Raw genomic sequence first — 16508 nt, forward strand, 5'->3', positions numbered from 1 at the left:
TCGACTGCGCAGCAGCGCCACGCGCAGGGCAAGCAAATTGCTTGACGCGCGGCGAAGTTTGAATCGAATTCTCGCCACTGTGTGAATATTTGTTGATATATCTTTTGAACCACTTCACCGCTCACTTTGAAATTTTCGGACAACCTTTTGCATTGAAGAAGACACGCTGTGTATAAATTGTAGCCCATTCGATTGGGGCACTTTTCAGTTACGAATAATTTTCGCGCATTTTGTATGAAAACTACACTGAAACGAGATATGAAAAACACGAAAAAAATACTCTCGAGAAGTTCACAAGAGAACGTAAAATTTTTGTGAAAGAACTTTTTTCATACGTCGTCCAGGTTTTAAGTCATTCAAGTCACAGAGTCGTATATTGAGTATTCATCAAATCGATGATAGCATGGAAGAACGCGACATCTCAAATTATGGTAGAAGAACGTGACATCTTGACCGCGGTCAAATCTTTCATTGATACGGCACTGAAATTTTTGGTACTTGAATTATACGAAGCATTTTTTTCCAATAGATTCAATAATTGTTTTAATCATTTTCACATACTGACAATGAGTTCGATTATATGTGAAAGTTTCTGACCATTCTGTAAGCGTAATGTAGCGTTCTGTGTAAATATCATTCCAATGCCGTAATGTATATGTAATTTATATCTTCATTTCATAAATTGACAAATTCAACGTAATTAGCATATTGAAACTGAAGAATATTTATTTGTTAAATTTTATCTCAAAGTTTTTGGTTCCTCATTATGAACGCTTAATAAATGAGAAAATGATTGAAATAATTATTGAATCTAGTGGGGAAAAAATGCTTCGGATAATTTATGCATCCGAAATTTCAGTGCCGTACCAATGAAACATTTGACCTCGGTCGAATGTTACGTGCTGCTTTCACAATTTGAGATGTCAAGTTCTTCTGGCACAATCTGAGATGTCACGATCTTCTAGCAAAATTTGAGATGTCACTTTCTTTCATACTGCCGTCGAAATTATTACATTCGTAAACTGTGAAGATCGCTTCAAAACTACGAATGTGAAAAAAACTGAAAATATAAACAAAGGATTCCGCATGCATAATTTTGAATTGCTTGAAAATGATTCAAAACCCTCAATGTTCGTTAGATTTCACTGTACGGTGATTTATTTCATTCGGAAGTAATTTCGAAAAATTTGTCGAAATAATGTTGTCTTTTTTCAGTAATCAGTTTAATATTATCATTTGTTATTCATTATCAATATCGATTCAGTGTTGTAAATTTAAATATGTCACGATTACAGCATGACGTAAAAAAGGGTTTCAGTAACTTTGTAGAAAACAGTCTTATGAATAAAATGAGCCGTCGCAAAGTGGAATCGACCGAATTTATAACACTACATTTCCAAAAATCTCTTCGAAATTTCAAATGAAGCATCAATGTCCAAGTTTTCGTTTGTTATTCCAATAGGTACGTATACGTTGTTTTTTTGTATTTTCAATGAGATCTCCGTATTTTACAGATGTAATAAATAAATACTCAATCTACTACCCTCGACGTGTTTAAGTGCGTAATCACACAACAAATCAATAACACATCCAAAATAATGAGAACTCTATCACACAATTTATAAATCGCTCCTTATTCTTATTCAAGTATGTCAACGCTATCCTACGGGCGACGAAACCCTGAGCGATGTACCGTATCATAAGTGAAATCCAGTAGCAAGCAAGGCTGTTGCACAGCCTTACACTGTTGAAAATGATTGTGAATTTACTACACATTTACTGTACAAAAGAGGTGTAAATTTACAAATTCAGTGCAGCAACGTAAATTGCAATGCATTTGTTTGAAATTTACAATGAAAAATTTTAATTTTACTAAAATTTACAGGAAAACCACAAAAAAGTAATTTGATTTTACTAAATTTTGTAGTAAATTTATTGTGTTCGTAAATTGAATCCACAGTAAATGTATGGCAAATTCATTGTTCCGCATCCAGATAAAACTTCTAACAAGTGTAAGAAGTTCCGTACAGAAATTTTTAACAGTCTAACACAGACGGTTACTTATAATATCCGAATTCAAATCTGTTTCAGATTGACTAGATTGGGGTTTGCCGGTTGGGCGGAAATTCGGAGGGCTCGGATATAAGGTATAAGGCGTAATGTGCGCTTGACGAAAATGAAAATCTGCCCAGGTATGGGACTGAGGATACACGAGCCGAGGAGCCGGGCGTCTGATCACTAGGGTTAAAACGCGAGCGGGCGGTGCAGCGGAGAGTGGGGGAGCTTTTATGGTGGAAACTCTAAAGAGCTTCTCTACCCCCCAGTTAACTCAATTATCCGAAGAGCGTCGGATGCGCGAGGCGGAGAATGAAGACGAAGGTGGAAAGAGAGGAGCCGAAGTCGTTTCTGCAGGCGGGTGTGTTGCTAACTACATAGGGAATAATGGCACCATGGTAAAATAGCCAGAATCGCTGAAATAGGACAAGCGTTGCCGGGGCTGCTTAAGAGGGTTGAGAAATGGCCTCGGTAAACTCGACTGCTCAACTGCTTGACTGGCTTGCCGTCCCGTTTCTCTATCCTCCATCACCTCGGTCTCCCAGATTGTTTCACGCGATTCCCACACCGTATACACACACACACACACACACAGACACCTGATATTCCAAGTACAAACAGGCATACGCGGCGAGATTACGAAGACGCTTCGCTGTCGAGAGGGACGTAAGTATACTCGGGGATTCTTTTATGGACCTTGTATCGGCCGCCGCGGTTCTATTTCGTTTAAAGAAACCTCCGTCAAACAGCCCCGTATACTTGCGGATTTTTACCTGCGTCCAGAGCGGATAGGCGGACGTATAACCGCATTGTAAAAAAGAAGGGATCGCGTACACGTGATCACAGTGATTCTGAAACGTCCAAGTTTCTGGAGAAGTCCGTGACGTTGGTAATGCAATAGTTAGAGCATATGCTAATGGAATTAACTTTGCATTTACATGCTCGTTATAATCCGTCTCTGTCACTCTACGCTTGATTGGTCGATACGTTTCCTCTCAGCTAATCAAATGCAGAGTGAGAGAAACGGAGTATCCCGAATATATATCTCGCTCTTTCGTCATCTCGGCTGCAGTTTTCGCGAGGTTGACGACATGGGTAGCTACCTCCAGCGGTATATACTCTAAAATCCAAAATCTTGAATTTTGTATTTATGGGTTAGATTCGATGGTCATGGATTATGTTGCGTTTAGAGAGATCGAAACCGTCGAATTTCGGATTCAGAGTTTAGATTCGACGGTCATGAGTTATAGTTTGGCCGGCAGAATTACGGTATTTCCACAATCTTTATAGTTTTTCCATTTACTCTTTTATACCTGCCGTGCACGAGATGGGGACTCATCGTTAGTCTGATCTACGGTCAGAAACAAACTATTTACCGTATTTTGACAAAGCTGAAATTAAGTATAATTTTAATAACAATATTGTAAGACTGTATTTTAGCACGGCAGATATTTTCCACGGTTCTAACATCCCGGCAGATAACGGATAGTTACCTCTGTTACTGTTGCACTCACTCTAATCCAAGGACCACTTTTCGTTCCTTTAGATATCTGTCTGGTTATCTGTTCCAGTAACAGGCCTACTTCTGTTGACAAAAGCTACTTAAAAGATTAATAGATACGAAGTTAAATCAACTTTTATTAACTTTATTATAACAACAAAACGTATTTCAACTGGGTGCCTGATCGAGACTGTTGCACACAGGCAGTTGCGTGGCGAGTATGGTTCATATAGATTGAGATTGCCGGCCGACGGTGGCGACTCATCAAAGAAACTAACTATTTCAGAATCACTGCATCCGAGTGTACAAATCTGCCTTCTGCAGAACTGTTCGACATGTGGTCACTGTTATACCTACGCTTTTGCGATTCGGGGTTGATCGGTTTTTTCTTTTTTGTTTTTCTTTTAATATAATATTCCCAGACGATTTTTCGAGAATTTCATTGTCTAGTTATCTCTTTGAAAAACACACACACCCAATATATATATACATATATATATATATCTTGGATAAATCTTAGACGGTCAAACGAGACGACTTGACAATAATGAGAGTATGGTCAAAGATGCTGAAAAGATGACTTCTTCAAACAATTTTCATTTCAACGTTCGGTAAAGGCAAATCAGGCATACCTACTCATGGATTTGATAGGTCAAAGTTAATGAGGACGACAAAAGAACCTGCACCTCATGCAGAGATGAAAGAACGTTGGTACTGTCTCGTGAAGTCAGTGATCAAAGCCTCGGACAATGCAGACAAAGATTCTTTACGGAAAAGCGATTTCACTCTTTTCGATACGAAAAGCTCGAAGGTAGGCAGCTGAGAATCTCTGCTAGGCGTTAAAGATACATTACACGTACAAGCGGTGGAAGAATATCAGAGTATCATGTGCTACTCTAACAGATTTGTTGGAAACGAGTATTTCGTGTGTCAGAAACTCCAGCAACTGTTTAGAAAGTGTAACCGAAGCTACGTTATCAAGTTAAATGTAATTCAAAAGCGTAGAAAGAGTTCTTTGATATGTCGGTCAGAAAAGAAGACGTCGTTAACTGTCAACTGTCAACGTTTCAACCCTGGGTGGGACTTCTCCTCAGGATACATATTTATTAATCTAATTAAACAAAAAAATAAACGAAATTCATCACAAGTCTTAATTGACAATCAGTGAGCATTGAGAGAGTCAGTGAGACTGACCTTAAATTAAATTCGACAATTAAAGATGACACAGAAGTTCAATGACAGTTCAAATTCAGACAGGTAAAACATGTCGTTACAGGGAATGGGTTATTAACTTGAGATTGTACTCACCAAGGTATCATTACGTCTTCCTTCTCTCAAATACTTCACAAGACTGACGAACTGCGGCGCTGAACAAGAATCAGTTATTACCTGTGGCTCTGGACACACAAGAGCGTGACATGAAAATAAACAGTCTAGGTTCGACACATCGCCCTTGTATACAATAGATATTAGTTTTTGTACACACACCTTTACTATATATGAAACCAACAGTCATAGACTTATCCAATTTTTGAATTTGACGATAAAGAACCACACGTAGGACGAGTTTATTTGTACTCCGCGAACCAAACTGGCAAACGGATATTAGAGAACAAAGAAAGAAATATCATTGCCTATTTAAGTTTCTTTAATTTGAGGCTAGTCTCATTGATTCTCTCAATATTCACTGATTGTAAACTGAAAATGGTGGTGAATTTTATTTATTCTTTTGTGTAATTGGATACATAAATATGTTAAGGAGGGCTCACATCTTGGGACGAAACGTTGACATTTAACGACGTATTCCTTTCTGACCTATGTATCCAAGGATTCTTTCTACGAAATAAATTCTGAGGTAAAGATTCCTGTTTCCAGTAACCCAAAAGTCCTTGTGATCCGGAAAAAAAAGTTTTGATCACCGAAAACACAACATCAAAGAAATCACATCGACGTATTATTTTTTATTAGTGAAAAATTCATACGGTTCATCCCATTTCGACAAACACTCGCTGTGTTACTTTATTCTCTAACGACTACACAGACGGTTTCGTTTCACCAACTTTTTCGCGCTGACTGTACGTTCCATAAAGCATTGTTAAAGCTACACGGCATGTACCAGGTGGAAAAATATCCAAGAATTATACGTTACTGCATCAGATTCGAGGTTAAGGTACCTTTCACGTTCCGCACACTCTGCCGGCTGTAGAATGTAATACATTACCACTCCAGGTTCTACTGCAGAAATAGCGCAATATCGTGTAGCTGGCGAGTGAAAACGAGTCAGAAGCCGGGTACGCGATCCCATTTGAAGAAATGGAATGAACCAGGGCAGCTCGAACAATGGTTTATATCTTTTGCGGTGGATTTCCATTCCCCGTGCTCTCTTTTCTTTCCTCCCTTATTTTTCCCTTTCTTTCATCCGACGTGAAGACAGGCTCCTCGATTCTTTTCCGTTCACCTTCTGCGCAGGCGATACTCACCCACCGCCACCACCCTGGCATATGTCGAGGACCCTAAGCGCTCGCAATCTACCCGAGATGCCTACGTTGTTCCCGTTAACTCGATTCGCCGGTCGAAACATTCACCCAACGTTCGAAGGGGCTAAGGGTAAGTTACCACTTGGGGGTGAAGCGAGGGCGTAAACTATGCGGGTGTGTATAACACCATCCCCGATATCAGCAGCCCTTGCACTCTACGCAGTACACAATTCTGTAAGGTATATCTCCACCGCTTACTGCACACCCCTTGTGAAGCTGGTTTTACGATCTACTCTACGCCCGCGATCTCGCCCAGAGTTGAAGGAATGTCGGACCGTTGTCAAATGCGCAAAATCGTAGTTTACAACAGTGCACTGAGAGAAATTTTTAGTTCCGGTTACCGCTCAGTCCTTAACTATTTTCATTTTTTTACCACAATCGAAAAATATAGTTCTGGGTATAAAATGAAAATTAGTTTTTTAGCTGTTACCGGGAAGTCTGGTATCCGTTACTATTCTTTCTCATTACGATCTCTGTTACTAGATTTTCTTGTAACTGTTGCGAAAATTTTATGCTTCTGCAGCAATAAATTGACGTTAAAGCCTTGTCTAACTAAAAAAGTAGAGTAAACCGAACAAACTGACTTTGCGTTGCAATTACCGAAAAAGGATCGACAATACCGCAAAATGGTTACGTGTACCTCGTTTTTCCTTATTTCAACAATATTCAAACAGTTTTTTTGATGATACCTCTTTTACTGAATTTTTCTAGTTACTATAACAAATGAAATTTTTCTCAGTAATTAAATCTCTTCAAACTTTGGGAAATGATAAGGCTCATGATTATGCTTGTGGCTTGGCTGGAAGAAATTCGGAAAATTGACGGAAACAGTCTAGTATTTGCAGCTATAGTTACAGTATGCTAATGTACCTAAATCAGATATTTTTTGTACTTTGCTATCAATTTTCAAAACATTTCTCAGCCAACCCTCAAGCCCATTTATAAGTCGTACATCATTTCCCAAAGTTTAAAGAGATTTCATTACTCACAAAAAGTAAGAATTGTGAAATACGATTTGCCCGGATTTGATGGAGGTCCCTTTTAAGGAAGTTGCTTGGGAAAAAATTAGGATTCATTGATATTTGAAAGTTTGAACGAACGATGCTTTTGAGGAAAAGTTTTAACAACTATTTGAATTTAAATCTTGCGAAATACGGGACCATTGAATGTACCAAAGATTAACGTGTTTTATTTTAAAATGATTTGGAATTTTCTTTACCATAGAAAGCGGTTTCATTTTATATAAATCCTACTGCATATTAATAAGGTTATCTTCTCTCGTCTTTGAAAAATTCAAAAATATGTAAATCATTTCGTGGTAAATTAATTTCACATTATACATGACACGTACAATTTTTATAATCTACAGACTAAGTGTATAAGTTTCCAGATAGGGGTGCGTGAAGGGTTGCGCGACCCCGTGGGAAAGCATACAGTGTTGTATAAATTTGGTGCAAATTAAGTCTCACTCTTCATCCTGACGCAAATAGCATTGATAATCTCTGCATCTACTTACCTCTTTCTTTAAAACGATGACGTCAAGCCTGAGCTAAAAGGATCCCAGCATCCTGCATATATCCGCGTTACGCGCCGGCTTTCCATTTACGGTTATGATAACCTACTGCGAAAAATGTTCTTGAGAAATGAAACTTTTCCGTTGTTACTGGTTCACTGACTGTGGAAACGAACGTCGAGTTTCACTATCAATGAACGGGCGAATTAAGAATGTTCGTTAAAATTATAGAGATGTAAATAAAGAACGGCTGGATACGAAACGAAGTATCTCGTGCAATCGGTTGCGAGTAATTGCGGGGCACGTTATCTAGCGATGAATAAATCAGCGAATGAATGAATATGAGATGACCAGATAAGTGAATTCATACACTCACATGCAAGAATCACTGAGAAATTGTATAAATTATGTAAAAATTTTAAACATATGGAAGGATTCGTCGATCTCTTCTAGACTTCCTCCTCGTTCGCCGAGTTTTGAAAATCTCATACACTTAAGAATGTCATTATAAATTAGCCTAATGACGACAGGCTGGATCCGCCGAAACGTCGCTAAATGAAAATTAAAATATGCAAACCACGCATCCTCAAATACTCTGACCCTTATCGACGAATCCTTCCACATATTTAAGAAAATTCAAGGGTCACGAAAAATTCCCATTGTAAAAGTTTTAATGAACTAAAAATTGGTAATACTGCGGTATATAAATTGTGGAATGATAAGACTGACATGGTCGTACGTATCTATAATTCCAAAAAATACACTTCTTCCGAAGAGGATCAAAATTCACCGGCAATTTTCCTGCATGATGAAAATCTATTTTTTTCTTCGACAGAGAAGGGTAAAATTCAAGATGGGAAGTCTTACATAGTACTCCATAATTTATGAACACCCCTTGAACGCACGTCATGCTTTTTCAAGTCCATTGTACCGAAGCTTGCACCTCTTTTTCTCCACTTATATTACCATAGAACGTCGACAATGGGGAGTAACGAAAATCGGTTTGTACGATGTAAGTGAGGCGCTTATACACACAACCAAGCGCCGCAAGGGTTAGTAAAATAATTTCGAGGTGAAAACCATCCCTTGGCGGCAATAGTTTCGCGTCGTAAAAACTGAACGTGTAACATGCGTAGCAGTTCTGGAGAATTTTCGTGGACGAATCGGCCGGACAGTCTGAATCAAAAGTTAGAAAAAGAGAAACAAGCGTATTGAAAATTTTCAGATATATCGTTGGCGCCAGTGATGGTGAACACAAATGAGACAACATTCTTGTTTTGACGGAAATGAATATGATCGAGTTCGAATAACACAGGCTAAGATGTTAAAAATTTTGGAAAATGTTTTACGAATAGAACGTTCAGAATGATTAATCTCTGGTCCATTTTGAACCCACTTTTAATATTTTTGAGCTTGTTTTGATCACTCTAGTTCGTCAGAGATCATCTGGGAAAAAGCTTACAAGCACTTATCTCCAGAGCGGATAAAAATAGATTTGCGTGAGGACGATACGACGGATGTTCGTCAGAAATTAAATTCTCGTGTTACAACGACATTCATTCAGTGTTGTTTATGTAATTTGTGGGGATTTGGTGAGCGAATAAAATCGGAGCGAAAACATTAAAATTAGATGAAAATCAATGAAATTTAGTCATTCTGAAGGTTCTAATCGTAAACGATTGTCTCTAATTGCTGATTAGATAATCCTTTCTCATTCTTACTGAAGAATTTGTTCAAGAGTTGTTTCTGTAACACGGTAAAGAAGCTATTTCATTCGTGTTCACTATCATTCGTGCAAACAATGTTGTTGCATATTTTTAAAACGGTTTTTTCTCTCTCAGCTTGACTTAACTTTTGGTTACAACGGTCCGGCGATTCATCCTTAAAACCCATACATGCAGATGTACCCGAGCACATTTCCGACGAGGACCATACTGCTCTTTTATGAAGCTTGGGTACCGCGTTATACGGTCCGTGTAGAACCAGCTCCGAGTCAGAGGTTCCCTGAGGATGATTCCTGATTACATAGTACACCCAATTCCTACGAAGCAAGTCCTTTTGAGGGGGTTTCGGGCCGGGGGGAAGCCGAGGTTAATATTTTAGATGTGGCTTCGAACCGACCACGCAGGTCTCTGGATACACCCGCTGCGTTTGTCTCTGAGTAATTCTCGCAACCCTTCTCAGCCATTTGCGACAACGTTGAAGTTTTCTTTTCGAAATGTATGTACGTATTATGATAAAAACGAAAGAAAGAAGTTCCAGACATTCAAGTATTCGAGTAACGTCGGCGTCAATTTTTAACTCGATCAGTCCATTTTGATAATTAGCCAGCTAATTCAGCGTTCTTCTTTGATTGTTATTCCGTGCCTTGAAATCGCGTTTGAAACGGTATCTGTTGAGTTCGTGTTTCCAAAAGTAACTTTTGCGTCTCGAGTGATTCTTTTCTTCTTCGGTTTCTGTTGTTCGTTTTTCCCTGTCTTTCAACCTCGTTGTACGAATCGTCCAAGTAACGATAAATCCATTGACTTTTTTCCGGGTGAATATTATTATCCGACGAAAAAGTTTTTCAAGCCAGCTTCTGCTGACTGCCTTATTTACGTTGGAAAAAATTTTAACAACTACGAGAATTAAATATTTCATTTGAGACATAATAGTATGAATATTGAATTGAACCGATATGCTTGCCCCATAAAATTCTTGATTCCCTCCCAAAAAGCCTATCAAATTCATTTTCCCAATCTTCTGCAATGAAATTAATTAATTCATACATTTTCTATAACAGCTCGTTAGATCGGAAATTGATTTTTTCTCAACCTGGGATCTCTTTTTAAAATAAACCTAGAGTTGGGAATAATTATAGCATTCGAGATATTTGCTGCTCATAAAAATGTTCAGGCTGAGAGCTTCGACGGATGTTTTTTCTTATCCGACGCATATTTTACATATTGCGATGAACTATTTCCTAAGTACGGATAGCAAAAACCGGTCACAATTTTTAATTATGTACCTGTATATTATTTAATAGGAAAATCTTGTCTTTCCTCAAACATAAAGAGATAGAGAGATAGAATTATATGAATTATTTCAACGTATCTCGGTTCCCCTGATTTTCTCTCCCACCTTGCAAGACTTTTACTTTCCGTCCATACTTATTATAATTATGTAAATTACAATGCTGTGTATATATGCATAGATATTATAAATAAATCGTTCGTTACACGACATCCCGTAAACATGTGCATCATTGATTTGATAAGTTTTGTCTCTTATTATTGTCAAAAACAAACTAATTGCTGTGGAATCATTAATGCGATAGACGATGGAAAATTTTTACGACGGGCCACGTTCCTCCTCGCTTTCTGAATACGGTCCAAATTCTTCGTCGGTTAACTTCTGCTGCGGTTCTTCAAGATCAGTTTCCTCCTCCAGCGGAAAGCCGCGGAGCCGCCTCGCCTGTTCCTCGATCTCGGGTATCTTCTCATAGACCAGTTTCTCCACATCAACATTCTCCAGCTCGCTTTGCAGCCGTCGCTTTATCGGCCCCTCAATGGCGTCCATTATCTGGTACCTGAAACACCAGGTGCTTACAGCTTTTAGAGATAAAAGCTCTTCATGAAAATTAATCCGAGGCTTGTTGAAATGATAGAAGATTCAGCAATCGGTGTGGTAAAAATGTGGGAAACGGTAACCCGAAGAGTGTCGACGAAATGGTGAAAAATGATTTTGCAGCTTTATCTGACATGAATATTCAGTCGACTCATCGCAAACAACTCAATCATAAGGATCACTGTAAGACGTGGTAAGCGTTTTCTTTCGTAATTTGACGGTGTAAAAAGCTAGATGTACCATTTATGGTCAGTCTACTATTAGTGGCCACCAATGTGAAATTCCGTACTTCTTAATTTGGCTTTTAATCACTTCAACTATACGCCATTCCGGACCAACAATAAGCTCCGACAGTGAGCAAGTTTTGTACAGAAATTTGAACACGCAACAATAATAGCACACTTGATGGTTAGAGGATCAGTTTTTAGGTAGATCAAAGCACTTTAATACGACATGTGGACATAACCTGCAATTACTCATAACGAATATAACCACAAATGGCGGCCAAAAACGGTGCATCTATGTTGAATTGAGGAAAAAAGAGTGAAGCAAATCTGAAGATAAGGAAATTGTGGAACGGAGAAAGAATGAATGGTAATTCGTTTAAACCTGAGTAAATTGGGTAGTATGTTGATGCCGGCTTCCATGAGGTAGTCGATGGTACCGGCTCCGTGAACGCGGGCTTGCACGTTGCCGAGTTCTAAATCGAGTTCCTCGAGGGTGGCTCTTTTCCGAGTATCCAATGGCTGACTGAGCGTCAATTTCACCCTGACGTATTCAACGGTGAATGATACGGTTCCCACCCTCGACAGGACCCCACCGATTACGCTCACCTCCCAGTGCGTCCTTCCCTCAATCTCCTGGGTCCCGACGTCAATGCCCGCGTAAACCTTTCATCATATTACGGATATTTTAAAAGACACGTCACCGTGTTACGGGGTTCGCGATGCGATAGCGCGAAGCGGCGCCGATACATCAACCCCGAGTGAACTATTCAATTCTTTCATCCCCCCTTTTCTTTTCATTCCTTATACAAGCGGAGGGAAGCGGCCTCACCGTTCCGTTCTTCATCGTAAGCGTAACGTTCCCCATTCTGTAAAAACTCGCCAGTCCCGTAACCCACGTGTGAGACGTTGTGGCTGCGAATACCCCTATGCTCTGGGTGCGGTCCTCCAGCTTGTACGGGTCATAGCCCATCCTCGAAACCTGGTTACGCGCCTCTGCGATAGCCATATCAAACGGCGATATGGAGTTCGGGAAGTACTGCGGCAGTTGTGATATCTGCTTGTTCACCTCACCCCTGGATTCAGAATACGAAAAGCAAATCAGATCACACCGAAGAGCAACACCTCCTGTACGTCTGGAGCGTACATCTGATTTTTCAGGACTTTGAGACTTCGAAAGTATTAGTGACTTAGCGAGACTTCAATTTATTTAACACGACTTTAGGACTCGTAACTTAAAATGACTTCACGAGATTAATTGACTTTCGGAAACTTCATTTGACTTCCGGAGTGGTTACCCCCTTGGATCAAACATTGCACCCCTTCAGGAAATTGATAAATATGGGAGTGATTTTCGAATACTTACTTCACGTTGGTGTTGACCTCCTTGAGTATGAACGGCTTAATGCTGTCGAATATGAAAGTGCCGATGGTATTGAGGAAGCTTTGGAATACCGAGGCCAAAAGTCCGAGGTTCTCGAAGTTAATGTCGATGTTGACGAACGTCAAGTCCATGTCGATGTCTTGCGCCTGGAGCCTTCCGCTCTGGCTAACCTCGAGACGCGCGACACCGTTGACTTCAACTCCCGTCAACTTCACCGTGAAATTGCCCGCTGAACTGCCGGCAAACCACGATGACAGCGTGTAAGTTCCTCGGATGTCCAAAGCCTCCATACTCAACGCAATCTCGACCTGAAAAAGGAAATGTGTTGGAGGATAAAAGAAAAAGCAAGAAGCGTCAAATATTCAAAGGAGGAGAAAGCTTGGACTGGCTGAAGAGACGGCTCAACAAAGGACGAGAATAAAGCGTTGGAAATGCAAGGTAGTAGATAATTGATAGAGAAGCATGACCAGAAAGTAAGTGAAGTACATGATTGGTAGGACGGATGGGTCGGCGATAGGCTGACCTGCATTGCGGCGATATTTGCGTGTATCTGGTGTATCCTAAATTTGGCCAGTCCGTAGACTTGAATGTCCTTGAATTCCATGGTGTAGACCGAAAAGGAGTTCTTCATGTCCGGCACGTTCATGGGATCGGGAATCGGGGCACCGGGAAGTCCGATGGGATCTTCCTGTTGGTAGTGTTCCAGGATTACTCGGATTTGGTCTCTAATCCGTTTCTCTCCCTCGGCCAGTTTATCCTTGTCCTCGTCATCTGCCAGAATTATTCAAACTGTGTTAGGAGTCGCGCATCGTTTACAGCCGCAACGATCTCTTGATCCTTGGTACCAGCCGAATTTCCCTTGCCCTATACTCACGTTCTGAGCTACCCTCCCACCCCTCGTCTCCCCCCACCCACCCTTACCCGACACCGCCGCGTGCCAAATAAATAAGGAAAGGGGAGCAAATGGTTGACATCGAGTCCCACTTGTGAGGAAAGGATTCTATATTTCGTTATCTCGATGCGATAGCGGATTTTTTTCGTTTGAAAACATCCTCTTACCGTATTTTCACAGATTAGTGACGACTGAAGAAGATGTGGTTGGCTAAATTAGTCTTACGTTGAGTATACGTATCACATTGTTACTATCTTAAGTTACGTGAAAATCTTTTGAAGATATGAAAATAAAAAGGAGCGAAATAATCGAAACTAAAAACTTGGATATCGATGTGTCATTTTAAATCGTGACAAAGCGTTTGAAAATCTAATAGATTTTTTCGATTTTACTTTACGGTGGCTCATTTTATTTAGAAACTATTTTCTACAAATTTGTTGAAATGCTTTCTTTTATCATGTTGGCAAAGTCAAATATTTTGCTTTTGCAGTATTGAACCGATGTCACACATATGATGACGTGATGAAAATACTACATGTGTAGATAAAAAAAAACTAAATAAATAAAAATAAAAAAATAACGAACAAGAAAAATCCAATCCAGTCACTCTGTAGAAATTAGTCTTATGAATAAAATGAGCCATTGTAGAGTGAAATCGAATGAATCTACATCATTGTTAACTATTTTGAAGCTATTCGAAACAAAGCACTGATATTTTAGCTTTTGCTTATTATTCGAATAATTGCTATTTTTAAATTTTCCAAGAGATCTTTGCAGTTGGTGAATATGTTAATTCGATTAATTATTATCCAACGCACAACTGTCTCGTATTGAAATTAATCAAGAGTGTGGATTCTTGGCCAACCAACCTCCTTAATCAATTTGCGAATAAACTATTCTGAAAATCTGAAAGGGTTTGAACATTTATCAACTTTGATTTACGTCAGACTGTGAGAATTCAGGATGGCAACGAATCCCTAAGATTTTCAATATTTCAGAAACTATGAGTGATTATGAAAGATCTAGCGAGTTGTTAACTCCTGGAGAATCCTGCATGATTATGCAATATAATTTAAGAATCCTGAGGAAAAGTCGTTCTCACTAATGTCAAGAGAATTTGTGTACCTATGATTTTATACAGCAGTACGCCGTTATTTGATTCAGATTCAGAGAATACAGATGCTTGAGAAGATTTTACGAGTTAATATTATACGCGTCATATTTCTCAATCGAGATAGATTTTTTTCAACAAATATTGACAACGTAAAAAGTTGACGAATAATTTGATTGCCAGAGTGATATTCAAATATTCCATTGAAATGTCGCAATCTGTTACGGCTGCGGAATAATAAAGCAGTTCGGAACATTGACCAATATATCTGTTTGCTGCAGAGGGGAAAAAATCCGAATTGAAGAGAACGAGTAACAAGCACAATGCGACGCTCTCTTTCTACGTTCAAACAAATTGTCATTCGACAGAAAAACCATGGAATCTCATAAAAAATGAACATTTCCAATAAGTTTAAAACACTCATAGTGAATTCACGATCTTGAAGAACGCGAGCATCGAAGTTCTGCCACAAATTCCGCACTTAACGGCGATGCGTAAATTATTCACGACTGCTGCACTAACGGAGAGAAGCAAAAATACCTAATAATGATAACAACAATAATGTGACATTTATAAATACCTTTTGCGAGGATGGAATGTAAAAGAACTATAAAAACGCAGCACAAAACGATACCAAACTTGATGGAATTCATTTCACGGTAGTTTCAATAACTGGCATCAGGATCGGTCACGATCTATGGTATTTTTGCACCGATCAATAAATTGGAAAACACGAATTCCGGCACAGTGATTCCCATGAAACGCGTGCAACACTTGATGTGGACGAGAAGCAGACGAGCTGCGTCCGGGACAGGAAACACTACTACGTAGGTAAAACCAGACGATACTCGCACTTCCCTATCGGTTTGTGTGGATCGTTGGGTCGGGGCTAAGTCAGCCGAGAATCGAGTCATGCAGGTCATTAGGAGAGAGCTCGGAAACAGAGGGGGAACAAGAGGTCAAGGGTCGCCAGTTATCTCCTGGACGTCCGTCTCTAGCCCCTCTGTTTCTCAATGTCGGCTCGCGTTGCCCCGTGGCATTATGCTGAAATACGTACGACAATACGACAAATCCCGCGTATTATAATAATCCGATAGCCGCTCGGAGGAGGGACGAGAAGAAATAATTAATAAAGAATAGGCGAAAGAGGGTAAATGAAGAAGTGACGCGATAGAGTTCATAGAATTTCCGACTCATTTATACGCCCACGCGCGTCCAAGGAAATTCCTTATTTTTCACTCAATTTGAGCTGTTTTCAACATTCCTTGTTATATATTCACCTTATCGCATTTCCTTTGCGTTTATGGATAAAAAATATCGGATAATGGATACCCGAAATTTCCGTTCAGATAACGAATAGTAGAGGAGAAGAAATACAGTTCGACCGATTATGAGCCCACTGACTACGCATAAATACGTTCATTATTAACATTCAGTGTGCGAAACTGGGATTTTAAATCGTCACCTAAACTTTCGTATTTGTTCCAGGCTTAATCTTTCACGACTCTACGCCTTGGCGGTAATGTGAACAGGCATAACAGAGTTTTCACATTTTTGCAAAGAAACTGTGTTGTTATTGCAGAGAAATTATTATCACTGTAATGTCACCGTTATATATCGCTGGGCATATTAGTATCATTCAGGATTCCCATGAATGATGTGGAAATATTGTTGTTATTGATACG

At 39.5% G+C, this 16508-nt stretch overlaps 1 protein-coding gene across 1 annotated transcript; it reads right to left on the minus strand.

Moving 5' to 3' along the window:
• Positions 1-10598: 10598 nt before the first annotated feature.
• LOC124214483 (uncharacterized) lies at positions 10599-15705 on the minus strand. The gene is made up of 6 exons (XM_046616773.1): positions 15404-15705; positions 13344-13591; positions 12803-13128; positions 12269-12512; positions 11822-12102; positions 10599-11174 (listed from the first exon to the last, which is right to left on the minus strand). The coding sequence occupies exons 1-6, from the start codon at positions 15474-15476 to the stop codon at positions 10937-10939; spliced, it is 1410 nt and encodes a 469-aa protein (XP_046472729.1). The 5' UTR covers positions 15477-15705; the 3' UTR covers positions 10599-10936.
• Positions 15706-16508: the final 803 nt, after the last annotated feature.

This window comes from Neodiprion pinetum, chromosome 3, assembly GCF_021155775.2.
Source record: "Neodiprion pinetum isolate iyNeoPine1 chromosome 3, iyNeoPine1.2, whole genome shotgun sequence".
In the NCBI taxonomy this organism is placed as follows: domain Eukaryota; kingdom Metazoa; phylum Arthropoda; class Insecta; order Hymenoptera; family Diprionidae; genus Neodiprion; species Neodiprion pinetum.

Bases quoted from the DNA above. Each gene is read 5' to 3' on its own strand.
- LOC124214483 (XM_046616773.1), bottom strand. From the start codon at position 15,476: ATGAATTCCATCAAGTTTGGTATCGTTTTGTGCTGCGTTTTTATAGTT. The intron at 13,592-15,403 runs GTATTTATAAAT...TAATTCTGGCAG, and splicing joins ACATTCCATCCTCGCAAAAG to ATGACGAGGACAAGGATAAA. The intron at 11,175-11,821 runs GTTTAAACGAAT...CTGGTGTTTCAG, and splicing joins ATACTACCCAATTTACTCAG to GTACCAGATAATGGACGCCA.